The sequence below is a fragment of the Pecten maximus genome, chromosome 2, assembly GCF_902652985.1.
Source record: "Pecten maximus chromosome 2, xPecMax1.1, whole genome shotgun sequence".
NCBI classification, from domain to species: domain Eukaryota; kingdom Metazoa; phylum Mollusca; class Bivalvia; order Pectinida; family Pectinidae; genus Pecten; species Pecten maximus.
The window spans coordinates 7208798-7235534 of NC_047016.1; the positions used below are offsets into that span (position 1 = coordinate 7208798).

The 26737-nt window shown below is 36.2% G+C and overlaps 3 protein-coding genes across 5 annotated transcripts; 1 reads left to right on the forward strand and 2 right to left on the reverse strand.

Moving 5' to 3' along the window:
- Positions 1-2506: 2506 nt before the first annotated feature.
- On the reverse strand, positions 2507-6410 carry LOC117315473 (phospholipase A and acyltransferase 2-like). 2 transcript variants are annotated; one of them, XM_033869688.1, is made up of 6 exons: positions 6224-6327; positions 5819-5949; positions 5363-5490; positions 5039-5225; positions 3793-3922; positions 2507-3395 (listed from the first exon to the last, which is right to left on the reverse strand). In XM_033869688.1, the coding sequence occupies exons 3-6, from the start codon at positions 5472-5474 to the stop codon at positions 3291-3293; spliced, it is 534 nt and encodes a 177-aa protein (XP_033725579.1). In that variant the 5' UTR covers positions 5475-5490; positions 5819-5949; positions 6224-6327; the 3' UTR covers positions 2507-3290. The 2 variants fall into 2 exon arrangements, with proteins under 2 accessions (XP_033725579.1, XP_033725571.1); XM_033869680.1 differs by lacking the exon at positions 5819-5949 and having other exon boundaries at positions 6224-6410.
- Positions 6411-11665: 5255 nt separating this feature from the next.
- LOC117315489 (phospholipase A and acyltransferase 4-like) lies at positions 11666-14439 on the reverse strand. 2 transcript variants are annotated; one of them, XM_033869709.1, is made up of 5 exons: positions 14365-14439; positions 13599-13726; positions 13262-13439; positions 12714-12785; positions 11666-12039 (listed from the first exon to the last, which is right to left on the reverse strand). In XM_033869709.1, exons 2-5 carry the CDS (start codon positions 13708-13710, stop codon positions 11997-11999), a joined length of 405 nt encoding a protein of 134 aa, XP_033725600.1. In that variant the 5' UTR covers positions 13711-13726; positions 14365-14439; the 3' UTR covers positions 11666-11996. The 2 variants fall into 2 exon arrangements, with proteins under 2 accessions (XP_033725600.1, XP_033725592.1); XM_033869701.1 differs by having other exon boundaries at positions 12656-12785.
- A 4885-nt stretch (positions 14440-19324) lies between these two features.
- LOC117315503 lies at positions 19325-26153 on the forward strand. The gene is made up of 3 exons (XM_033869719.1): positions 19325-19705; positions 21933-22151; positions 25249-26153. Exons 1-3 carry the CDS (start codon positions 19345-19347, stop codon positions 25812-25814), a joined length of 1146 nt encoding a protein of 381 aa, XP_033725610.1. The 5' UTR covers positions 19325-19344; the 3' UTR covers positions 25815-26153.
- The last annotated feature ends 584 nt before the right edge of the window (positions 26154-26737 follow it).

Below are 26737 nucleotides of genomic sequence, written 5' to 3' on the forward strand. Positions count from 1 at the left end.
TTAAGGTTGATACAGATTGAATCTGGCTTTGGTCAAATTGGTTCGTGGGCAAAATTCTATTATTCGTGAAAGAGGTCCTTTGAACTTTTTTTTTTATATGGGACACCATCTTGTATTGAATTCAGTACTAAACATTCACCTAATCTACATAAAAATGACGAATTTAATGAGTTCCTTATGGTGTTCCGTTAGGGCCAACTTTCCAATATCGCTCCTTCGCTCCTAGACCTAAACGCAAAGAGCAAAAACACGATGCCGAAGGAGCGAAGGAGTGAAAATACGATGGCGAAGGAGCGAAAACACGATGAAACTTCGCTCCTTCGCCATCGCGTTTTCGCTCCATCGCATTTTCGCTCCTTCGCTCCTTTGCTCATTCGCGTTCGGAAGTTGTAACTAATACTGGGGGCGCCGTTAGGGAATACAATAATATGTCTCTATTACCTAATACGGGGGGCGCCGTTAGGGGATACTATACTACAATGTATGTCTCTACTACCTAATACTGGGGGCGCCGTTAGGAAATATCACAATACAATGTATGTCTCTACTACCTAATACTGGGGGCGCCGTTAGGAAATATCATAATACAATGTATGTCTCTACTAATACTGGGGGCGCCGTTAGGGAATACCATAATACAATGTATGTCTCTACTAACTAATACTGGGGGCGCCGTTAGGAAATATCATAATACAATGTATGTCTCTACTAACTAATACTGGGGGCGCCGTTAGGAAATATCATAATACAATGTATGTATCTACTACCTAATACTGGGGGTGCCGTTAGGGAATACCATAATATGTATCTACTAACTAATACTGGGGGCGCCGTTAGGGAATACCATAATATGTATCTACTAACTAATACTGGGGGCGCCGTTAGGGAATACCATAATATGTCTCTACTAACTAATACTGGGGGCGCCGTTAGGGAATACCATAATATGTATCTACTAACTAATACTGGGGGCGTCGTTAGGGAATACCACAATATGTCTCTACTAATACTGGGGGCGTCGTTAGGGAATACCATAATACAATATGTATCTACTAACTAATACATGGGGCGCCGTTAGGGAATACCATAATACAATGTATGTCTCTACTAATACTGGGGGCGCCGTTAGGGAATACCATAATATGTATCTACTAACTAATACTGGGGGCGCCGTTAGGGAATACCATAATATGTCTCTACAAACTAATACTGGGGGCGCCGTTAGGGAATACCATAATACAATGTATGTCTCTACTACCTAATACTGGGGGCGCCGTTAGGGTTTGGTTTGGTTTATTTTGTTTAACGTCCTATTAACAGCTAAGGTCATTTAAGGACGGCCTCCCGTGCGTGCGACATGAATGCGTGTGGTGAGTGCGTATGTGTGTTTTGGGAGGCTACGGTATGTTCATGTTAAGTCTCCTTGTGATAGGCCGGAACTTTTGCCGATTTATAGTGCTACCTCACTGAAGCATACTGCCGAAGACACCCGGCAGCACACCCCACCCGGTCACATTATACTGACAACGGGCGAACCAGTCGTCCCACTCCTTGTATGCTGAGCGCTAAGCAGGAGCAGCAACTACCATTTTTAGAGACTCTGGTATGTCTCGGCCAGGGGACAGAACCCAAAGCCTTCCTCACAGCGGCGAACCCTCAACTAAAGGCCAAAAGTAAGGCATTGTCAAGGGAGACATTAGGAAGAATAAAGTTGTTCAGAAAGAAGAGAAAAGATAAGATCCCAAATTTAGTCGCCTCTTACGATCATGCAATGGGGCAGCAGGTACAATTCTTACGCCCTACCTGCAGGGCAGGCGCCGTTAGGGAATACCATAATACAATGTATGTCTCTACTACCTAATACTGGGGGCGCCGTTAGGGAATACCATAATATGTCTCTACTAACTAGTACTGGGGGCGCCGTTAGGGAATACCATAATATGTATCTACTAACTAATACATGGGGCGCCGTTAGGGAATACCATAATATGTATCTACTAACTAATACTGGGGGCGCCGTTAGGGAATACAATAATATGTATCTACTAACTAATACTGGGGGCGCCGTTAGGGAATACCATAATATGTATCTACTAACTAAAACTGGGGCGCCGTTAGGGAATACCATCATATGTATCTACTAACTAAAACTTGGGGCGCCGTTAGGGAATACCATAATATGTCTCTACTAACTAATACTGGGGGCGCCGTTAGGGAATACAATAATATGTCTCTACTAATACTGGGGCGCTATTATGGAATGTCATAGTATGTCTTCACAAACTAACACTCGGGCGCCGTGAAGGAGTAATATTAAACTTGTCTGGGTCACAAGTAGGAAATTGAACGAATGTAAGCAGATCAGACCTCTTTGGACTTTCTGACCACATTCCCTTTGGGTTGATTACGGTCAAATGTACACAGCATTTCAGCTATTTATCGTCTTTTGCGTATACAATTTAATTCTGATCAGTTTTTAATTTTCTTCTGAAAAAAACCCAGCAACTTCAAATTGAAACAAATATTTAATTTTCAGAAATCTGTAGTAAGTTTGTCGTTTTATGCTGAACATATTACTATAATTGTTTGTCTAACATGGACGTAGGAGATTTCTGTATGTTTCTTTACAGAAGGATTTGAATAATCTCTCGTGTATCACAGTGTATATTCTATTGATCTGATAAATATAAAGAGTTGTATTAATTACCGATTTGACACGTTCCGAGCCTAGTATACCCGACTTCTTTACAAGTAAGTTAAAACCGAAATGGTTTGTTCTTCCTGGAATATTGTACCGGAAGATAGATGTCTTAATCAAAATGGAACACCATAAAACATTGAGAAAACTGAAAATGTGTTTAAACTTCAAAACGAAAATTTTTCGCATGTCAGATATATTATATTCTCTACTATCATATCTGATAAACAACCAGAACTTAATTCTAAATCAATATGGAGGCAAAATATGAATGAAATAGATTTGTATAGAGATTCTAGAAACAGTACAAAGATAATATGACCATGTGTTCAGGAAGGGTAAGCATCTTAGATCCGCTGCATGCAAATCTAGGTCATTTCCTCCCATGAGATCCAGGGGAGTGACAATAAATCCAACGTTATTCTGTGGTGCTCTTCTGGTCGTCCATCTACAGATCACAACATGTTAAGTTTTGCCATGGTTACTTCATATTGTGTGTATCTTTATAATACTGAACAGAAATACGAGATTTTTACTTGGACAATATGCATATCACGTTGATCCTTTTCCATTTTTTTTTTTTTTTTTTTTTTTACTTGTTTTTGTTTTTAGATGTGCTAGCAAATAGACCAATGGCAGTTCCAATACCGGCGACTAAAGCACCGCCCCAAACCGCCGTTTCTGCTGCTTTATCCACCTGTAATGGATACAAAGACATTTGATTGGTATCATTAGTGTAGTCATGTCCTTAACACCTAACAATATCCGCTCACGCTATATAAGCGATTTAAAAAATAATTTTGTTGTCAGGCGGACGGTTTTGGCAAACACGCATATGTTGTCTGACAACTTAAACACTGTATTGTACTTGTTTATCAACTACGACACGAATTTATGCTAAATATTATTGTTTTGATTATAAAAGTCGTGAGAAATACATAAAATAAATTATACTAACACCAATTTAATTGTTAATGTCCTTTAAAACAGAGATTTTTCATTATGACTGTAAGCATAAACATGTATATACATCACGGGACACCTGTGTGCTATGTCAGCGTAAAAAGTGTACGATATAAATGTATAATAGATACCTGTTCGGACCACTTCCTGTCGTATCTAAGAAAGGCTGCAAAGTGTTCACAATTGTACCATAGAACGTTGTAGCCTATCTCCCCGACCATTTTCTTAGCCCTCTTAACAATTTCGTGTGGGTGTAGTGGCCTTGAAGTAAACAAGGTTAATATCATTAAACAAAAATCGCGTGTTTTGGAAGAACTCATATGCTGACGGGTTAAACCATCGCTCCAGATTTCTTCCACTTTTTCACATTGAAATAACATTTATCAACATTGTGAAGTATATCTGCTATCAATATCACTCATTTCCTTAACGTATGCTATCTGTATCGCTTTAAATTAATCACATTTAGAAATGATAAGGTGTGGGGATAGTAGATCAAAAAGGGAGAGGGTTGTGTGCGTGTAGGGACAACAGATGAAAAAAGAGTGTGACATGGAGATAGCAGATCGAAAAAGAGGTGTGGTTAGCAGATCAAAAAGGGAGTGGCTTGCGTGTGTGTGTGTGTGTGTGTGTGTGTGTGCGTGTGTGTGTGGAGGGGATAGCATTTCAAAAGGAAGGAAAAGGTGAGGGGGGTCGCAGATCAAAAGGGATGTGACAGTGGGGATAGCAGATCGAACGTAAGGTGAGGTGAGAAGGGGAAAAGCAGATCAAAAAAGGTAGTGAGGGTATCAAAACTTGTGTATTCAGCACACATAAACACCAAAAGTATGCAAATTGGGGGATAGCATATAAATAGGGAGGTAAGGTGAGGGGTTGGGAGAAAGCAGATCAAAAGGGAGGTAAGATGAAGAGGGGTAATAGGAGATCAAAAAGGAGATGAGGCTAGGAGGATATCAGATCAAAAGGGAGGTGACGTGGAGTGGGGAATAGCAGATCAAAAGATCAAATTTATTAGCAAATTTGCATACTTTTGGTGTTTATGTGTGCTGAATACACAAGTTTTGATAAGAACCATCAGATAAATTGTCCGGGAACAAGACTCAAGCCGGCACGGACAAACGGCCAGCAACCAATGGGGTGTAGTGATTTGTCTGTCGACTTGTAGGGTAAAGTAAGATTTAATATATATGTGATATATATCGGTGTATGCACCACACAAGACCGTTGAGTGAATACGGACAGACAGCCTGATTTTAGCACCAACCCTAATATTTATACCAACGACAACACATGTTTGATAAATGCTAGTTTTGTTTTAAACAATTCTGTTTCCCCGATTCACCATTACAATAAGCTTTCCTTTACCGTTATACATACCTGCATACATGATCCTTTCCATTGTTTCGTTTAGCTTGACATCCTTTAGCAACTTTGAAGAAATCCTCGATCTTTACCCAGGCTTTGTCGAAGGTCACCCCACAAACTGAGAATAAACTTCCGGAGGTAAGAGCATCCATACTACCAGCACCGTCTACTCCAGTTAAATGTACAATATGTTGGTTTCCTGATTTAACACAAGAACGAAATTGTTGATATCAGAGGATAAAAAGCAATGAGAGTAAATTGACATGTTAAAGAAACAACATTTTACCCACGAACCAATTTGGCAATAACATAGGCAAAGATACCAGCATGATTTACCTATATAAACACCCCAATGTGAATACAGTGCTCTTGGAAATTCCACCAAATCTCCAACTTCTAACTCTCTGAGAAGTGCGGCATTGTGAAGGTCTTCATATGTTGAAGCCATCTCGAGTCAGTTAAATCTGCAAAAAAAAAAAAAAAAAAAGGCTATTTTGAAATGAAAGCGGTTCATAGATGTTATCAATAGCAATGACATTACGAAGTAAGCATATCTTCCAACATTAGTCAGTGTTATTGAGTAGTATCCATGGTACCCGGGGGATAGTCACTTACTTAAAAGGACATTTTCTTGCTCTATGATAATAAAGCTGTGTTTTATACGAACTCAGCGTTCTTTCGTACAACTGGTCTTGGTGATCATTGATGGTTACGTTCAAATCAGTTCATAGATACATAAAATCACGTAGAAGGAGAAAATTCAACCAATACTTAAATAACAGGTTGTTTTACCTGTATTTATGCACAGATACAATGTCCGTTTACATAAATGTCCCAGTCACAATCACACCCTAGAAAGGTTTTTAATAATTAACTGCCGTCCAGGAATAGTTATCGTACTAATTATCTGAGTCCGTTCCGTTCTGCGAATATGAAAATAAATTTAAGGTAGAACTACTTCCTCCTCTACACTGATATTGCATGTTAAATTAATAAAAAAAAAAAAAAAAAAAATTGCGTGCATTTATATATAGATTATAAGACAAATGTTATAAATAGCAATTACTTAATAAAACATGTCCACCAACGATAGTCAATTGAACCAGGACTTAAATTATAAATCATAGGTAGAATTCTGGTGCCAAAGTAATTATCTTTCTGTGGCATAGATATTAAAGATATTTAAAATTGTATTACCAAGAACGCTGGGTGCTGTAGGCATATGCAGGTACCATGGAAATTCCGCTGACAATGTAATACCCGGACTTCGTCACTATTGACACCATGTCTTGTATACATACAAGGAAGTGCAGTGACGTGTCATATTGACTCTTGAATTACCACAGGTAATATACGCGAGGTAAAGGCTGAAGCTTTATCAAGTGATTATATCTAGCTTGAGTTCACAATAAATACACGTCAAATGAATGCAATAATAAAGTGTGGTAAATATGCACTATATAAGGTAGTGTATTATTGTTCATTGAAGTTATCGTCTCATAAAACGTTATTCCTATGTAAGAGTATTACATGAAGAGTTAACCCTTATACAATTGATGAACAGTTGGATGTTGTGGTCTGACATGGAGACGTGTATCTAATATCAAGTTGAGGCTGACGACCATAGATGTCACGAGGTGTGGTATATGGATCAAACTTCACACAAACCTGCATTGATATGCAACCAAACAAAGCATAAACAATCACACTGTTCAACAATCCTTCACACACTCCTAACAATGCATAGATCCAAATTTCACACGCTACAAATGGCTCACGCTAAGCAAAAATAATGCAGTAATAACTGGTAGAGTTCTATGTATTTCACTCCACAAGAGGTCACCGTAGATATATGGTTCACGCGTAAAAATGTATGTAATTAATGTATATAAAAGACTTCTTGCCATACTGTAAATCATTCCAGGTTGAATCAGTAACTATAAATGACGACTCAATATTACACAAGAGTTACATCCTAATCTAGTACAATTGTCTTATACACATTTGAACGCCTTTAGTATTTCTGATAATCTAAACTTCTTTAGGAAAAATTATGAAGTCTCAAGTCAGTCTTTCAAATATAACAGTTCATGTCTCAATCTTGTGATAAACGTATGACAATGTATGTAGCATTAGACCATAGTTAATATAAAAACACCAATTTAATCAACATTTAATATGCATTCTCGTATCAAGCAAGAAATACGTATTTGATAATACGTGCAACAAAATTGGCTTAGAATATGTATAATTTTAATACATCATTTAAAAGAGTAACTATCAGAGAGATCAAAAGTCATGCAATACTGGACTAGGGAAAACAACACCTGTGATTGACAGGTTGTGTGTAGAATCTGATACAGAGCTCAGGGGCGTAGGCCGCGTGATTTCCTTAGTGATAGAAAAGGGAAAGCATCGCTCCAATCTTAGTAGATATTGCTATAGCCATGATAAACGATGACAATAATAGATAGGCTACTGGGATCAGGAGGGGCCAATGATCAGGTACATGTGTTGTCGCACGTGCGACATGCAAATAACTTAAGGACACGGGATATTAGGTATTAGAAGAAGAAAGCTAAAGGCGAGGAGGGAGAACAAGCGGATAACGCTAAAGGAGAGGGAGCTCCCTTGGACGGGGAAGGGAGAGCTCCCTTGGGAAAAACACGAAGGGAAGAGGTAGAAGAGAGCACACGAAGGGGTGAGGGGAAAGAGAACAATGGCCATTGGAGACGGAGAGAGTTAAAGGAGTGGGGATAGTAGATGTGTAACACTCGGGAAGAATTGATAAACTGTATACAAAAGTAAACACAACGCAAAGTAATAAACTATTGTAAACCATAAGATGTTATTGTGTTACATACATCATCTTACAGGTAGTTTCATCCGGACACACAGTCATCCACAATATTTTGGCACACAGCCTCATGAAAATAGTCGATATAAAATAATAGGTCACATAGTCTTACAAAATAGAGCTCCTCGAATACACAGCTTGAACATTATATAAATGCACATATACAGGCACAAAACTATCCTTAGTACCAAGCTAACATATATTGGCATCATTTTTTTTGTAGATACTTGCAGGCTCTCATTACCACCCAGCTAATACAAAGTTTTGAGCCCTAGCCTATACAAACTTTACTGTCTAGGTCTGTCTCGTACTACACCACCCTACCTTGTATACCTCATACCTTTACTGTCTGGTACTACCCTACCTTTTGTACCTCATACCTTTACTGTCTCGGTCTGTCTCGTACTACCCCACCCTACCTTGGTTACCCTATAACATAGCTGGTAACTGCATACCTAGCATGTGTTCCTCAACTCTCATGAGTTATCTGAGACACGTACAGTCCCTGAACTGGTCAAACCAGTTTTCAGATTCACCCTGGCGAAGCACGTGCACTTATCAGAAATAACATGAAGAAATTCCCCTAATATATATAAATTTATTAGAGAAGAACATATTTGATATTTACAATTACGCACATGGCTTTCCCCCATGGAAGTCGCCACGGTAGTAGGGGATAGCTCGCATCACCTCTAAAGCACCAAAGCAATAAGTATTGGTAGATAGATTACAATGCATCTGAACAGATGCTGCATACTAAGAAATGTCCAAATAATCATAATTTCTTGTGGTTGTTAACACCCACGCCAAATTGAGAGAGTCTCGACTTCTCGGGGGTGTTTCCATTAATACTCATATAGCTGGTATCCTTACCTTGATTATGATTATATTTGAAACAGTGATCTCATGGTAAAGTTTGTTTAAAACATCTTACATCCATATAGGGAGGTCCTTATTTGACATGCATTGTTTTGATCGACGGGTTCCAGATAGTTGTATATATCCGTTGATGACATGTGAGTTTCATACTGCAGTCTTTTTTTGATTGGGGAAACTAAGTAATAACATCAATATTTTCTATGCCAAATAAGAACGTAATAATACACATGGTACAAGATTGACATTATATAGATATATTCACTTTCTACACAAATACAACATTAACAAAGTCTGTTTTCTCTTGAAAGTTGTGGTTTACAACCTCGCTATATACAAGACAAGGGAAATAATGCAAAACTTTGTAAGAATTTTGAAAGTCAGACTAATACAAACAGAATGGATTATCCGCAACCACATAAATGTTATGATACAACGCTAACTTACTATATGTCATAATGCCTTGTTAATCACTATGTACTATTCAGCATTTGCAGCAAGTTCATGGTATTAAGTTGTCGATACAGTAACAGTTTCTAACTACGAATTTGTGTATTTACATATTGCAATACTGTAGAGTCAATTATTAAAAAAGTGTCACCTACTCATAATTTATTAACAGAGGATATTCATTTGCTTGTTTTACTGAAATCAGAATACCGTTCATGTAAATGATACATATGATAATCTGATATTCTTTGGAAACCACTCAATTTTCTATAACTTACTTCATTTGTGTGACGAAAAAATGATAAAAGAAATGAATGAATAAAATAATAAAAAATTGCTGTGAAAAAGCGGGAACCAGCGGCTAAATCTTTGACGTCGAGTTTTATGACGTCATGTTTGACAACAAAACAGTGCCAATTCGAACTGGCTGCTCAACGCATTTTCATCATGTCTTCTGCTGTTTTCTGGTAAGTTTACATAGTTGTTATCTAATCAGAATATACTTAAAATACTGAAAGGTATCCTTCAGAGAAGTAACATAACCTCTTATTATACCCTCGCTTCACATTGATCTGCACCGAAAACTTGGCAGGTTCCGATATTGAAAATTAACCATATATGTTAGCCATTTAAGTTCGTCAAATAGGTTTACCTCCTTAGTACAAAATTAAAGTTGAAATGGTACCTTTTAAATGAATTAACATTTATAATGATCACAGTTTTACAAATCTTAACGTCTATTACAGTATTTTAAGGAAACTATTTACATAAAGATATCAAAACACAAACAAACGAACATACAAATCAAAACAAAAACCAAAATCGAATTTAAGAGTTTTCCATCGACTGGCTTGGGTTTCAAAAAGATTTAAAAAAGCGATATTAAAAGACAAAACGGGATATCCCCTGCTTCAACCCTCTTGTGTTAATGAGATATATAACCTTTAATTTAAAGCTATTTACAGTATCTTGATGCTTGCGTATTATGCTGACCGCAAATTGACATATTTTGGGTTTGTCACCTGCTTTCAACATGTAAAGAGAATTTACAATTTCACACCATTTTAAAAACGTTCTTTTCTTTCTGTTGGAGAATTTGCAAAATATTGAAATTGGGGAATATACTTTTATTTCGGAAGCTTTAATGCAGCGCGTGGAGCAGCGTATGAGATTTGTATATTACGTCATAAAACCTCAGTCACATTTAATGTTTTCCTATTCCAACACTTTTGTCCTTATAAAAGATAAAACCAGACAAATTGAATTTCTTATTGGGCACTTCTAATAGTGAACATTAACTTTTGCCATCATCAAATGATCTTTATTGGATCTATGTAAGCCTTGATGTTTTCTCTTCTTTTCTATCTTTTCTGATCTTTATTGGATCTATGTAAGCCTTGATGTTTTCTCTTCTTTTCTATCTTTTCTGCTCATCTTAGTCAGTTGGGCACATGCAAAAATAATCTGAAAAAAGGCAATTAAGACAATTATTTCTGAGAAATAGCGATAACGATCTTCATCTAAGATCAAACCTTGTCAACCTTTCTGTTTTTCAAATCAGTCCTGAAATAACTATGAACAATAAGGGAAACGAGATCCTACACATAGTGTTTGAGAAATATCCTGCAAGAACTTCTTAAAAATGATGAAAAAAAAAGTTTGAAATGCCAAAAATATCAGCCATATCGTTTTCCTGATCAGACTCTAAATTGATCATGCACATCAACAATGGACTAAGGAAAACCTACACATTAATTTTGGAAATATCCTCCTAGTATTTCGTTCTTAAAATGTCCAGATATAAATGAACCTTCAGATCGAACAAACATCAATTTCAGTATCCTCATCCAATTATACAGTATGAAACAGTGTTTAGACACCTTAAAACCTCACTAGTTATGTGTATTCCTTTTCAACGATCATGTCAGTGCTGTTAAAAATGGACTTAACTATAATGAAGTTATTTGTGGGAAGTTTTATAAGTGATTATATATAAGTCATTAAAATGCATGGTGCATTATGAATATGATACTTGGTTCGAATATATCACTGTTACTTTGATGCCAATTAAGCAATTCATAAAATATTTCCGTGTCAAGACATAAATATACGAGATAGTATAATTACAATCACTAAAGTAAGTAGAAAAACTCAGTATGTCAAAACCAGGTGTTTTTTAGGCAGGTATACATTTGCCTCGATCTCACATTATTGTATTGATAACCGATTTGACATGTTCCGCGCCTAGCATACCCCAGGATACACAGACTTATTTACAAGCAATGTAAAAACGGAAGCGTTTGTACTTCCTTGAATATTGTACCGGAAGGTGTCTTAATCATTGTGGAACACCTAAAAAAAAAAAAAACACAGAGAAAACTGAAAATGTGTTTAACCTTAATATGAAAACTTTAATTCTAATTCAAAATTTAGACCATATTATGAACAAAAATATATTTATATAGAGATTCTAGAAACAGTTCAAAGATAACATGAAGTGTTCTAATCAAATCTAGGTCACATCCTCCAATAAGAACCAGGGAAGTGACAACAAAAACGTACACCAACGTTATTCCTACTCTATTGGTGGTGCTCTTCGTGTTGTCCATCTATAAATCATTGTTAAGTTTTGCAATGATTACTAAACATTGTTTCTGTCTACTTTTGAACAAAAATACGAAGTTTTTAATTGAACAACATGCATATAATGTCGATCCATTTCAAGCTAGTTGTTTTTCATTTTAGAGGTGCGGGCAAATCGACCAAGGGCAGTTCCAACACCGACTGCTAAGGCACCGCCCAAATTCGCCATTTCTTCTGCTTTATCCACCTGCAATGGATGCAAAGACACTTAGTTAGTATAATGGACAGTGTAGTCAAGTCCTTAACACTTAACAATATCCGCGCATGCTACATAAGCGGTTTAAAGAAAATAATTATATTAATAAAATTTAATGTAAGACAGGCGGTTTTGGCATTCACACGTAGACTGGCTGCATTTAAAACAATGAATTGTACTTATGTATAAGTTGATGGTAATCATGTTTGGTTTAACAGCGGCTTGTTGTTGGAGTTTGTTAAGTATTATTGTTTTTTTTTAATTTAATGTTTAGAGTCGTGGGGAAAACATCAAATAGATTATACTAGCACCATTTTGGATGTTATTGTCATTAAAAACGTCGGAGCTTTTTTATATGAGTGTAGAAGCATAAATATATATATATATATAACATAGTAACACTACTGACGAAAGAAGACAACATTATGACTCCTGTCCTGACCGGGCCTCGAACTCACGATCTACGGCACCTACTCGAGGCACAAGTCATAAAGTTGTCATCGTTCGTTAATTGTGTTACTATGTTATACATAATTATATAAAGCTGGACACTTATTTACTATGTCATTGTACAAAAATGTGTACATCATAAGTGCAGTATGGATACCTGTTCGGACCACGACTTGTCGTATCTAAGAAAGGCTGCAAAGTGTTCACAGTTATACCATAAAACGTTGTAGTCAATCTCCCCGACCATTTCCTTCGCCCTCCTAACGATTTCGCGTGGGTGTAGTGGCCTGGAAGTAAAACAGTTAACATCATTAAACGAAAACTTTTTGGCAGAACTCAGATGCTGACGTGTTAAACCATCGCTCCAGATAACTCACTTTTTAAACTTTATTTATTGCAGTATATCTGCTGCCAATATATACGTCATTTAGAAATGATGAGATGGGGATAGCAAATCAAAAAGGGAGTGGAGTGTATTTGTTTGGAGGAGGTGAGGTGAGGTGGGAGATAGCAGATCAAAAGGGAGGTCAGGTGAGTGGTATATCAGATCAAAAGGGAGGTGGCGTGGGGAATAGCAGATAAAAAGAACAAAACTAGAAGCAAAGTTACGAACCTTCGGTGGTGAATTTGTGCCGAATAGACAAGTGTGCATAAGAATCATCAAAAGAGTTTTCCATGACAACATTTATGCTGGCATGATGCACAACCTGATTCCAGTACACGCCCTAATTTGTAATAGACATGTATTTACTATAATACATACCTGCATACACGATCCTTCCCATTGTTTCGTATAGCTTTACATCCCTCAGTAACTTTGATGAAATCCTCAATCTTTACGCAGGCCTTTTGCACCACAAAAACAGAGAATACACTTCCAAAGGAAAAAGCATTCGAACTACCACCGTCTCCTCCAGTTAAATGTACAATTTGTCCGTCTCCTAATTGAACGCAAAAACTATCTTTTTATATCAGAGGATACAAAGCAATGAAACTAAATAAATATGTCAAAGAAACAACCTAATTTTACCCATGAACCAACAGATGGGATTCTCAAATAATTTTATGTAAAATATCAGTAATATTCCAGCAATATTTACCTATATAAACACCCCAATGAGAATACAGTGATCTTGGAAATTCCACCAAATCTCCAACTTCTAACTCTCTGAGAACTGTAGCATTGTGGGAGTCTACATTTTCTGAAGCCATCTCGAGTCAGCTTAATCTGAAACAAAAATACCCGGGGATAGCCATATGCTTTGACAGGACCTTTTCTTGATCTATGATAATAAGGCAATGTTTTCATATGAATATAGCTTTCTTATTTATGGTTGGTACAGATCAATTCATATATATATCAAAACTATAGAGGGAGCAAGTATCTAAGGTTTATCTACTTGGTTCCTTTCCATACCTTACATGTATTTAAACATAGATTACACAGATACAGTGCCCGTTTACATAAATGCCCCTGTCACGATCACACACAAAAAAAGTTTTCAATAATGAAATCCTCTGCAGTCCAGGAGTAACTATCTTATTAAACCTCAAAGTCCGTTACGTTCTGTGAATATGAAAATAAATCTAGGGTAGAAATAATTCCTCCTCTACACTGAAATTGTATGCATTTATCTATAAAACATGAACACCTCACAAGTGCTCATATTAAATGTTAATTTTAAAATTCTAAATATGACCGGGGTGCACTGTGGAAAGTACAAGGTTGGCAACTCCATCACGTTTGAAACGGTGCCCCACTTCACTTCTATCGGCTAAAAATCACACTTATTCAAACTGACACAGTGACTACTAAATACGACCACTGCCAAGAAACATTGATTTCTAACCTGCAGTGTCACTTACTATCGTGAATTCCTTCAACAAGAGACCATTTTGTAAACTTCCCTTTCAGCCTGTCCAGATTCCTCATTTACATACGTACAAATCGTCGTTTGTGAGATCATGGACTAATTATATAACCGCATTTTATGTCAGTGATAAAATCGTCATTTCCTTTTCTTCGCTTTCACTTTCATCATTTTGGTATTAAAACGAAGTTTTAAAATAGAAAGATTGCGTGTACATTGATATGGGCGTATAATGAGACTCTCATTATGTATGTACGTACACGTTCCGTCCCAGACCTTTAAATTTGTTTGTATGTATTATTCGGACGGGGTAATAACTAATTGTTATTTAACATTTTATTTTCAAATTGAACGTGTTATCTATGTATGGTTAAGCATGCCTTCTTCAATTTAAAAAAAACAAAACAAAAAACAAAACATGAGCCACTTACTAGCTAATCTGTATATCGAAAGACCATACAAAATATCGGGAGTCCATGCAAAGCCAGTATCCATTGATAAAGCAGACTAGCTCAGAGGTCAATGCCATTTTAAGGACTCTAACTAACATTTGCACATTCCACATACCGTAAGAACTCTATGTTTAATTTCTTAGCCTTGTTGAATGTTAAATTTAAGTTTTAAAATCTGCGTTTCGCAACAGATTTTCATTTCCTATATGACTGATTGTTTTCCCTTTCTTTTTTATTTAATAATTTGACCTGTATCTGTTTTTAGGCCGATGTATCTAAAACATTTTTTCGAGGCGGGGAATGGTTTTGATTTCTGGCTTAAGCCTTAAATGAGAACTATTGTTTGGAAATACATTGTACTCTCAAATCTTCTCTTTTCTTTCCCATTTCAATGCAATATTTTTCTGCTGTAAGCCACGTTAATTGTGTTAATTCTTTGACATTGTTGACGCACTTATCGTCAATTTAGTTTAAGGTGAGGTCAAGTAAGCAAATAATACTTTTTTTTAATATTTAATTTGAATGAAAAAGTTCAAACTTAAATGAAACCCGTCCTCAGTATTTCTGTAATCGCATAACCTACAAATTGTTTGGCAATTTTCAATTCAACTATATTAGTACTTTTATCATTACAAATGTAATGTGTTCACTAAACGTGAACAAAATAGAAATAACAATATAATGTAACACTAGATCAACTGGATACAGGCCTGTCTTCCTCCACTCTAATGACTGTACATGTTTTATAGATAAACAGGTCTCAAGTAAGCAATAACCAGTTGGTATACGTACCAATTTCCCTATTATAATAAGCTGATGCGATGACAGACTTTTTCCTGTTGTGTGTTTATTCCTTTTGTCGTGGTTTCAGCAAACGGACGAGATTCAGTCATATATGTATTTTGTTCTTACTCTGTGACAAAAGGATGCCACTGCATTTTCACTTTTTTTTTTTTTTTTACTTCCAAATGTTGTTTTGTTTCAGGTTGGTCCGAAATTCAAGATGGCTGTTACGGCAGTCATCTTGAAAAATACATTTTAAAATTCTTCCCAGTTCATCTGTTGCCATTGAGCTGGAAATTGGTGAGGATGTTAAGGGAGGGGAGCCAACAAAATGTTGTTATTTTTCAGCCTTTTAAAAACTTTGACATGACAGCTACGGTCGCCATTTTGTAACATGATTGTGCAATCATGATTTTCCTGAACAACACCTATTTTACACTCCTTCTCAAGTTCCAACCAGAAAGGATTTTGAGATGGTCCTGACCAAGTGTTGTTATTTTTCTGGTCGGTCTGAAATCCAAGATGGCCATCATGGCCAACAGTGCCACTTTACTTGCTACAGAGTATGTATACTACAATAGTACAAGGATCATTATAATCAGATTACCGTTAAAGCCCATGGTCCTTTTGTTATGTTTGCGTGTCGATGTTGTAAATGCATACCTACTGTTTTTATGTTTGAGTGTCCATGTTGTAGAGACACTATTATTTTTGAATGACTTCTGTTTTTATGTTTGCGTGTCAATGTTGTAGATACACTATTATTTTTGAATGACTTCTGTTTTTATGTTTGCGTGTCCATGTTGTAGATACACTTCTATTTTTGAATGACTTCTGTTTTTATGTTTGCGTGTCCATGTTGTAGATACATTACTATTTTTGAATGACTTCTGTTTTTATGTTTGCGTGTCCATGTTGTAGATACACTTCTATTTTTGAATGACTTCTGTTTTTATGTTTGCGTGTCCATGTTGTAGATACACTACTATTTTTGAATGACTTCTGTTTTTATGTTTGCGTGTCCATGTTGTAGATACACTATTATTTTTGAATGACTTCTGTTTTTATGTTTGCGTGTCCATGTTGTAGATACATTACTATTTTTGAATGACTTCTGTTTTTATGTTTGCGTGTCCATGTTGTAGATACACTATTATTTTTGAATGACTTCTGTTTTTATGTTTGAGTGTCCATGCTGTACATATGCCTATGTTGTAAATGAATGACTTCTGTTTTTATGTTTGAGTGTACATGTTGTAGATACACTACTATTTTTGAATGACTTCTGTTTTTATGTTTGCGTGTCCATGTTGTAGATACACTATTATTTTTGAATGACTTCTGTTTTTATGTTTGCGTGTCCATGCTGTAGATACACTACTATTTTTGAATGACTTCTGTTTTTATGTTTGAGTGTCCATGTTGTAGATACACTACTATTTTTGAATGACTTCTGTTTTTATGTTTGCGTGTCCATGCTGTAGATACACTACTATTTTTGAATGACTTCTGTTTTTATGTTTGCGTGTCCATGTTGTAGATACACTACTATTTTTGAATGACTTCTGTTTTTATGTTTGCGTGTCCATGTTGTAGATACACTACTATTTTTGAATGACTTCTGTTTTTATGTTTGAGTGTCCATGCTGTAGATACATTCCTACTATTTGTATGTACATATGCCTATGTTGTAAATGAATGACTTTTGTTTATATGTTTACGTTCATTGTTGTAAAATGTCTGCCTGCTGTTTTAGCTCCTCACGTGGCAGGAATTGCTCTGGGGCCTTTGGTATGGAGCACGTGTCCGTCGTCCGTCCGTCAACTTTCAACGTCTTCAAGAAAACTATAAGGAATTATGGACTGATATTAGACTATGAGGTATAATGGGAAGAATACATTTAAGGTTACTCATATCACTGATCTTGAACTATTTTCAGGTCACGGCGATCAATTATGTTAAGTACTTTAAGAATCTTCTTCTCAAGTTACAGCAGGCCCACAGGGCTGATTTTTTGTGAGCAGATACCTAGGAGAGAGTGGTATAACGTTTCATCATATAAATGAACTATGACCTTCAGTTTCACCTAGAGGTAGATTGACATTGTGTTATCTTTAAATGTTAAAAATGTTATTGTGCATGTATAGGTCGGATTAAACCATGAATAACTTGAAATAAAGAAAACTACAGACTCGTCAACAGCAACCGTTTACTGTGATTTTTACTTGCAACATAGCCAACAGTGACAGCGAACAAGTAATGATAACCATGATGGTTTCAAACTCAAAATTGTTCATTTCTATTTCTATAGATACCAACATCCCTGCTTTCCCTACATACCGAAGAAATTAGCAGCACAAGGTTTTGAGAGATACAGGTTGACGAAAACCTCGCATATTTTTGTGGTCGACATCCAGGATCTCGTTTGGAATATTCACTGCCTGAAATATGTTTTGATGCTTGAAGATTTATGTGATAGCGGTTCCGGTGTCACCACTCTTACTAACAATCGCGGTTGTGACTAGCTTTTTAAGGCGGTGACGTCGATGAAGTAGTATAAAAAAATCTATATTTGTTTGTTTTGCTTTCGTTTAACTAAACAAAAAAAAAAAAAGCAATAAAAGAACTGAAGAAGTGTATCCAATTATCGAAGTTCGGTTAATATCGTCAAATATATAACGGAAGAAAGTAATTATACTAGATAGCTATATAATATATATATATACGGTCCATGTGGTCCCAACTTTGGATAGTCATTCTTTGTACATGCATGTATAGGTAATTATTTTTATCTCCCTAAGGTTGATAACAAAATCAAGTCCCTGGGCAGAACAATACTATAATTAATGTTATTGAAGACGAATTTTCCATTTCAAACCCCATGCTTCTGCAACGTCACTTTTCCATTACTTTAATAATTATGATATAAAATCTGTTATATATTTCATTTTTTTAAGATTTCGTTCGTCTTAAAAATGCATACAAATAAGATAATATAACCTCAATAAAGCCAGCTGAAGTTGGTATAGAATCAGTTTAAGATACATTCAATTATGACATTTTACAAGAACGTTGGTAATTTCTGAAAAAAAAACAAATCCTTGTAAACATGCATAGATATATTTTCATGTACAATTCTTACGTTAATGAACGACGTAATGTAAACGGGTATATAATAAAAAATATATATAGATGTATCATACGATATTTCTATTCTTTACAAATTACATACATGTACATGTAGGTACAATTTTGTATCAAGTGGTGAAGGTCAAGATTCTTATAATTGATACCAATGAAAGTTTAAATAAAGTGATTAAGAAACGAAACAACAAATATTTTCTTACTTTCAGTTCCTCACCATCATTATTGTTTCGAATTTAAAGCTATAGTTTATGTTAGACATGTATATGATGATTGTGTGCTGATGCTGTTTTGTGTACCTGTAATTGTACGCCTATCATGGATTATTCAATATAGAAACTATAAATTATTCGAATTTTTCACATTTCCAACATACGCTACATATTTTTGTACAATATGTCATTACTGTCTTGATTGTTAAAGTTGCAGAAGTTATATTAGGCCTTATGGTAAATATCAGGCATAGGCATATCACGAATCACGGACACATTCTCAGCCGTGTCCGTGGGCCTAATTTACTAGAAAACGTATTAATTACGTCTTTCTCAATACGAATTACCTCCCTTGTTATGTGCTCTTCCGGTTTATCTCCAAAAATGTCAGCGTACAGAAGTAGAGCGATTAATGATTTGGAAGCAGTTCTTAGTGAACAAAATAGGAGCGAGATTATGACACTCAAAATTATTTCATGTAACTGCATCGGAGGAAAACTTTTCAGTGCTGCATCGGTCGTTACACAAGAAATGTTGAGTATATTTGAAGATTTCCCATCAGAAAAATCATGCACGCTGGCATTTGAAGATGTTTGGGACGTACGGAAACTCCAAGACCTGGTGGAATTACACTCGGAGAAAGAATGGAAGGAAGAAGTTAGAGCAAAGAAACCTAAAATATCAAAATCTATTCAAAATAACAAAGATGATGCAGCGTTTGTAAACTTAGAAAACTATATCCTTGGTACGTTGTGGATCCCAATCACTGGGACTCGGTTTCGGGATTTTGAGTAAAGTAGTAGATAATTAGTTAAGATGTATTACCGAATGCAGTGGCTGACACCAGTTGAAAACAGGTTCTTCAGCAAACATACATAAAAACGTTTTCACTCATCAAATTAGTTATTCACTGACGTTAATAGAGGATAAAATAATGGGTAAATTTTAGCAAAAGGGAAATTTGTAACTGTACATGTACTAGAACGAATATTCATACCCTGCCTACACTGCTCTCCGGCAGGGTATGAAGTCCCTCCCATTGCCGATAGTGTAGCAAGCCCCGATGTGATTCACATCGGGCAGTATTAGCAGTGGTAAAATTTTTCTCGGATAAAAAAAACCATGTAAATTGATGATTCTAGTATCTATGATGAATATTCAAGCAACAAACCTGCACATTACTTCAAATGTTTGACAATAAATGGTAAAATCCAAAACGAGCAAGACACACGGAGATATCAGTTCAAACATACCGCCATCTTTGATACAAGTGTAAAGGTCAATTTCCTTATAAGGAAATCAAAATAAATTGATGCTAATGAGGTTTCCCACGAGATTTCAACAGAAAAACAGATTCGGAGTAATATATCTCGGTAAGGAAGGTCAATTCATTCTGAAATTATTTAATTACGCAAAGTAAGATTCGCTTTCTTCACAAGAGTTACAAAAGAGTGGTTAAATATCTCTGATTATGTATTTATTTATCGTAGTAGCTTCATCCATATATGGATCACGGGTTCCATATTTGGGTTAGAATCCTCGCGAGAGTTCTTCGAGAAGTATCATGGCGGATCACGGAGACAACTCCGAGCAGTATGATATCAGAATATGCGAATTAAAGATTTCTAGATTAGACGGTAGGCTAATACATTGCAAAATTGAATTAGAAATGTTTAATTATACGAACTATTACTCCAAAGTTAAACGATATCCGCTATTTGTAGCATTTTCGAGGTTCACTGTTTTGCTACATTACGAGCAATGGGAGGGAATCGTAGCTCTGACGACGACCATCTGTCAAAAATTATCCGTCCGTCGTCCAGAGCTACGTTATCGCAGCTGTACATGTAGCTTAGACGATAATAAAACTTTGACAGTTTGTAAGCACTGAGAGTCATTAGCCCTACTACCTGTCCTGTCAATAGGTGGCTTCTGAGCAATATGACGATGTATGCAACAGTATTTCATACGCAGAGAAAGCCTCGTCACCTCGGCGACTGTTATATTTTTAGATTTAGCTGTTGGACATATAAGACTTGTAAAATGTTCGATTATGAATTTCGATGACTTGGTCAGGGTTTGTGTAGTGTTCAGTTGTTTTTAATTTTTTATGCATAATTTGTTACTTATAAGAAAAACTTGAATATAATGTGGTTTTGTAGTTTATCCTCTATTAGCACGAGTGAATAACTAATTTTGTGTGAAAACTTTTCTATGCATGTTTCCTGATCATGACTAACCTGTTTTCAGCTGTGATTGTAAGTGGTTTCGGCCATTGCGCTCAGCAACACTAAAAATACCGTACTTACAAACATTCTGTACTTACATTCTCAAACAACCTTAGAATGTCAATAATAACTGATGTCATACCTCACCATTCCAAAACTGAGTTCCTTAATTGACAGCATGTCTAAATATCCAACGCTGCCCAATAACTAGTGTGATTTTTCTCTGGCCCTGACATCATGTCTGGTGTAGGGCCAGAGCATACTACTATATGAAAATGTGGAATTCTCCGACACAGTGACACTATATGGTGTCGCTAATTTAAGACTTAGGTGCAGATAAAATAAAATTGGCGTGACATAACACCTGCCTCAAAACAAATATCATATTTATTATTGATAAATGAGATATTTGTTTACCCCCAAAACGTCCATTAAGGATATACCTGCATGGTTAATTGATTAATTTAATGATTTATGTGATTAACTGCTGAAACGTTCTGGAACTGATCAGTAACTGGTTAACAGATATACATGTACAAGAATTGAAATAGGAAGAAAAATCCCAATACATAGAATGCTGCTAAATGATGGAAAGGTCTGCTGACAAAACACTAATTAGACTTGTAGTATTACATTTCTTCACCAGACTGATAGACTTTGGATTGGAAATGTCAAATACAGTTTGGTATACATATGCAATAGCATTTTGTTCTGAATTACTAACGTTTCTTCAATTTCTTTCAGATTTGGATTATCACATGAGTTGTATGAAAAAAGTAATTAAAAACAGAAAAGAAGAAAGAGATCTGAGTAAAAGAGAAGTTATAAAGGCATTGAATGTGCATCTGTTTAGTCCTCTGAGTGGTGGAAACTGTGTAATTGATTTCCATGTCATGGAAGAAGATAACTGTGTTTGTAGTTGTGGCTGCACTACTCCAGTACATGCAGGACCAACTGGCATAGGTAAGGTTATTTTTAGCCAGACATCATCAGACGGGGGACTATTAAAATCGCCCTGCGTCCTTAGTCCATCTGTCTTAATCCCTCCGTCCATAAACAATCCTTGTTATCACTGTTTCTTGAAAAGTACTGTGGGGATATTCCTCAAACTTCATGTGTAGATTTCCCTTGGTCCCTATTTGTGCCAATTCAATTTTGAACTTTGGACAGAAAAAACAAAATGGTTGACCAGCAGCTAATTATTTCTAGGATTTTGAGAATTTAAGTTTGTTATCACTATTTATTTAAGAGGACTTGAGGAGTATATCCTCAAACATAATGTGTTGGTCCCCTTGGTCCCTAGTTGTGACAAGTCAATTTAGATTTTTGATCAGGAAAACAAAACAGCTGATCATGACAGACAGCCATATTGGATTTTGCTTCTTGGAAGTTTATCACAATTTCTTGAAAAACACAAAAGGGATATGTATTCCTCAAACTTTATCTCTAAGTCCTCTTGGTCCCTAGTTATGCCAATTCAAATAAGATGTGTATGTTCCACTTGTTCCTGTTATTGGATTATTAAGAGGAAAAGAAGGAAAATAGAGAGAAGATCAGTCTGATAGGAATCGTCAAAGGTCATTTGATTGTGGACACAAGATCCCTCTGGGATCCTTTTTATGCTACAGTTACCTTTTTTAGCCCACCATCATCAGATGGTGGGCTATTCAAATCGCCCTGCGTCCGTGGTCCGTCCGGCCGTCCCTCCGTCCGTAAACAATTCTTGCTATCGCTATTTCTCAGAAAGTACTCAAATTTCATATTTTGGTTCCCCTTAGTGCCTAGTTATGCATATTGCATTTTGAGACCAATTGGAAAACAACATGGCCGACAGGCAGCCATCTTGGATTTTGACAATTGAAGTTTGTTATCGCTATTTCTCAGAAACTAATGAAGGGATCTTTCTGAAATTTCATATGTAGGTTCCTCTCAGTGACTAGTTATGCACATTGAATTTTGAGACTAATCGGAAAAAAACATGGCCGATAGGCAGCCATCTTGGATTTTGACAATTGAAGTTTGTTATCGCTATTTCTCAGAAACTTATGAAGGGATCTTTCTGAAATTTCATATAAAGGTTCCTCTTGGTGCGTAGTTATGCACATTGCATTTTGAGACCAATTGGAAAACAACATAGCCGACAGCTGGCAGCCATCTTGGATTTTGACAATTAAAGTTTGTTATAGCTATTTCTCAGAAACTTATGAAGGGATCTTTCTGAAATTTCATATGTAGGTTTCCCTCGGTGCCTTGTTATGCATATTGCATTTTGAGACCAATTGGAAAACAACATGGCCGACAGGCAGCCATCTTGGATTTTGACAATTGAAGTTTGTTATCGCTATTTCTCAGAAACTAATGAAGGGATCTTTCTGAAATTTCATATGTAGTTTCCTCTTAGTGACTAGTTATGCACATTTAATTTTGAGACTAATCGGAAAACAACATGGCCGACAGGCAGCCATCTTGTATTTTGACAATTGAAGTTTGTTATCGCTATTTCTCAGAAACTTATGAAGGGATCTTTCTGAAATTTCATATAAAGGTTCCTCTTGGTGCGTAGTTATGCATATTGCATTTTGAGACCAATTGGAAAACAACATAGCCGACAGCTGGCAGCCATCTTGGATTTTGACAATTGAAGTTTGTTATAGCTATTTCTCAGAAACTTATGAAGGGATCTTTCTGAAATTTCATATGTAGGTTTCCCTCGGTGCCTTGTTATGCATATTGCATTTTGAGACTAATCTGAAAACAACATGGCCGACAGGCAGCCATCTTGGATTTTGACAATTGAAGTTTGTTATAGCTATTTCTCAGAAACTTATTAAGGGATCTTTCTGAAATTTCATATGTAGGTTTCCCTCGGTGCCTTGTTATGCATACTGCATTTTGAGACTATTCGGAAAACAACATGGTCGACAGGCAGTTATCTTGGATTTTGACAATTGAAGTTTGTTATCGCTATTTCTCAGAAAGTACTGAAGGGATCTTTCTCAAATTTCATATGTAGGTTTCCCTCAGTGCGTAGTTATGCATATTGCATTTTGAGACCAATCGAAAAACAACATGGCCGACAGGCAGCCATCTTGGATTTTGACAATTGAAGATTATCGCTATTTATCAGAAATTGCTGAAAGGATCTTTCTGAATTTCATTTGTAGGTTGCCCTCTGTGTCTAGTTATGCATATTGGATTTTGAGACTAATCAGAAAACAACCTGGCTGACAGGCAGCCATCTTGTATTTTGAAAATTGAAGTTTGTTATCGCTATTGTACAGAAGGTACTGAAGGGATTTTTCTCAAATTTCATATGTAGGTTACCCTTGGTCCCTGGTATTGCATTTTGGGACCAATCGGAAAACAACATGGCCGACAGACAGCCATTATCGCTAAATCTTAAATTTTATATATAGGTTGCCCTTGTTTGAAAAGTACTAGAGGGCTGTTTCTGAATTTACGCAGATTAGTAAGACTTGGAGGAAGGGAAAAGTAGAGAAAAGATCAATCTGACATGGAACCTATAAAGATCATTCAATGGTGGGCGCTAAGATCCCTCTGGGATCTCTTGTTACCATCAACAATGATCATATTTTCACAATCACAATTCCTGTAATTTTAATTTCTTGTTCCTTTGAAAAAAAAAATGGAACATGCTTTGCATCATTCAAATGAAGAAAAATCAAGGATAACATTATCAATTTATCACTTTAAATATTCCTTGGTGTTTTACTTCCTCTTTTGTGATTTCCTTATATAGGTTTTATTCCAAGACTGTTTCTTATCTTGACTGAACTTTACCTGTTTAAAGCTTGTACTTCTGTGCATGTTTTACTTTGCTAATGAAGCTGAGGAAGTCTTCATCATTTAACTTTTTTTTTGGTTTGAATTTCCCTTATTTTGATGTGGGAGCAGGGATGGTGAAATAGATTGCGTGTAGTTTATGTTTTATTTTGAAGTAGGAGCAGGGATATTGAGATAGACTCGTGAAGCTAATATTTTATTTTACATGTACAAGATAGTTTTGAAGTGATTGATGAAACTCATTCTCTGTTTACAGGTGTTGAATCTTGCTGGCATGGATTTGTGGATATGGTTGTCAGTGGTAATGAGTTGGTTAACACTGTGCAGACGTCAGACCTTTCAGAAAAGGTGAAAATGGTAGTTGGAGTAAAAAGAGAAGAAAATTTACTTGATTCAAGATTTCAAAGCTCAGTTATAGCAGAAACTATAACCAATTCGTTTGCACAAGTCAATAGAAATCCTGCTGTCTCAGGACTACCGATTCCAGCATTTGGATGTACACCAGATGAAATATTAGTTTTTGCATATGACTGTAGAAACGATATGTTACTGAAAAAAATGGTGGATTTGAAGCTTTTTCATGATGATGTGAAGAGTGCAACCATCGTAATGTTATGGTTGTATATTAACTTTACAAGTTTCATGAGGAGAGATGTCACAGATACTCTAACAAAGCCTTTTCTATCTGAATTCACATCAGAATTCTGCTCAAGTCGGCAAATAGAGTCATGTTACAGGAAAGTGACTAGTGCAACTCCTGAATTTTATCCTGTTTCAAATTGGCCAAAGCTTAACTATTACAGTTCAGCAAACATGACATAACCCAGGACTTAATGCTCTATTTTGTCTTCATTCCTGAGAAGTTTAGGAATCTGTCAACATCCATTTTGAGAATTCAGATGTTATCAGAAAAAATATTCTTACAGTGCAACTTGCTAACTGCAATGCAGTACACAAGATGTTATCAAAATAACATATCTACCGTGAGTAGCAGTGTTATATTTTAAAGAAAACTGATTAAATCAGTATACTGTTGTTTGAAAATGCAGACAATGAGTTTTACAAGAATGAAAGTGCATATATAGTAAATCTTAAGAGATATTGAATTTTGTAATGCGATTTATGTCAAATATTGAATATAAAAACTGCATCATACAGCTATTTTCTCCTTTAATTCATCAGTGATGGTTGGAACAAATCATACAAGATATCTACATGTAGATAATTATTTTTAGCTCACCTGGTCAGAAGGACCAAGGTGAGCTTATGCCATACCGTAGCGTCCGTCGTCCGTCCGTCAACAATTGACTTCTTCTTCATAACTACTGATCAGAATTTGACCAAATTTGGTCAGAAGCATCCCTATGGGGTACCCCGGGGACTCAGAATTGTACAAATGGTGGGCTGACATCCTGGGGGCCTGAGGGGCGGGGCCAAAATGGGTCAATATAGCTATATTGATATTAATGACTTCTTCTCTGAAACCGAGCAATGGATATGGCTCATATTTGTCTGGTAGCATCACTATGGGGTGGGGATTCAAAATTGTACAAATGATGGGGCTGATGCCCCAGGGGCCTGAGGGGCAGGGCCAAATGTGGTTAATTGGGCTATATTGATATAAACCACTTCTTCTCTGAAACTGAGCAATGGATATTGCTCCTATTTGCCTGCTAGCATGACTATGGGGTGGGGATTCAAAATTGTACAAATTGTACAAAGCTTTAGTTCGACCCCATTTAGAG

Coding starts and splice junctions, on each gene's coding strand:
- LOC117315489 (XM_033869701.1), bottom strand. CDS start 13,710: ATGGCTTCAGAAAATGTAGACTCCCACAATGCTACAGTTCTCAGAGAG. Junction 13,440..13,598: donor TCATTGGGGTGTTTATATAG/GTAAATATTGCT, acceptor GCGTTCAATTAG/GAGACGGACAAATTGTACAT. Junction 12,040..12,655: donor ACAAGTCGTGGTCCGAACAG/GTATCCATACTG, acceptor CATCCATTGCAG/GTGGATAAAGCAGAAGAAAT.
- LOC117315473 (XM_033869680.1), bottom strand. CDS start 5,474: ATGGCTTCAACATATGAAGACCTTCACAATGCCGCACTTCTCAGAGAG. Junction 3,923..5,038: donor GGAAAGGATCATGTATGCAG/GTATGTATAACG, acceptor GTTTACTTCAAG/GCCACTACACCCACACGAAA. Junction 3,396..3,792: donor ACAGGAAGTGGTCCGAACAG/GTATCTATTATA, acceptor TATCCATTACAG/GTGGATAAAGCAGCAGAAAC.
- LOC117315503 (XM_033869719.1), top strand. CDS start 19,345: ATGTCAGCGTACAGAAGTAGAGCGATTAATGATTTGGAAGCAGTTCTT. Junction 19,706..21,932: donor CTTAGAAAACTATATCCTTG/GTACGTTGTGGA, acceptor AATTTCTTTCAG/ATTTGGATTATCACATGAGT. Junction 22,152..25,248: donor TGCAGGACCAACTGGCATAG/GTAAGGTTATTT, acceptor CTCTGTTTACAG/GTGTTGAATCTTGCTGGCAT.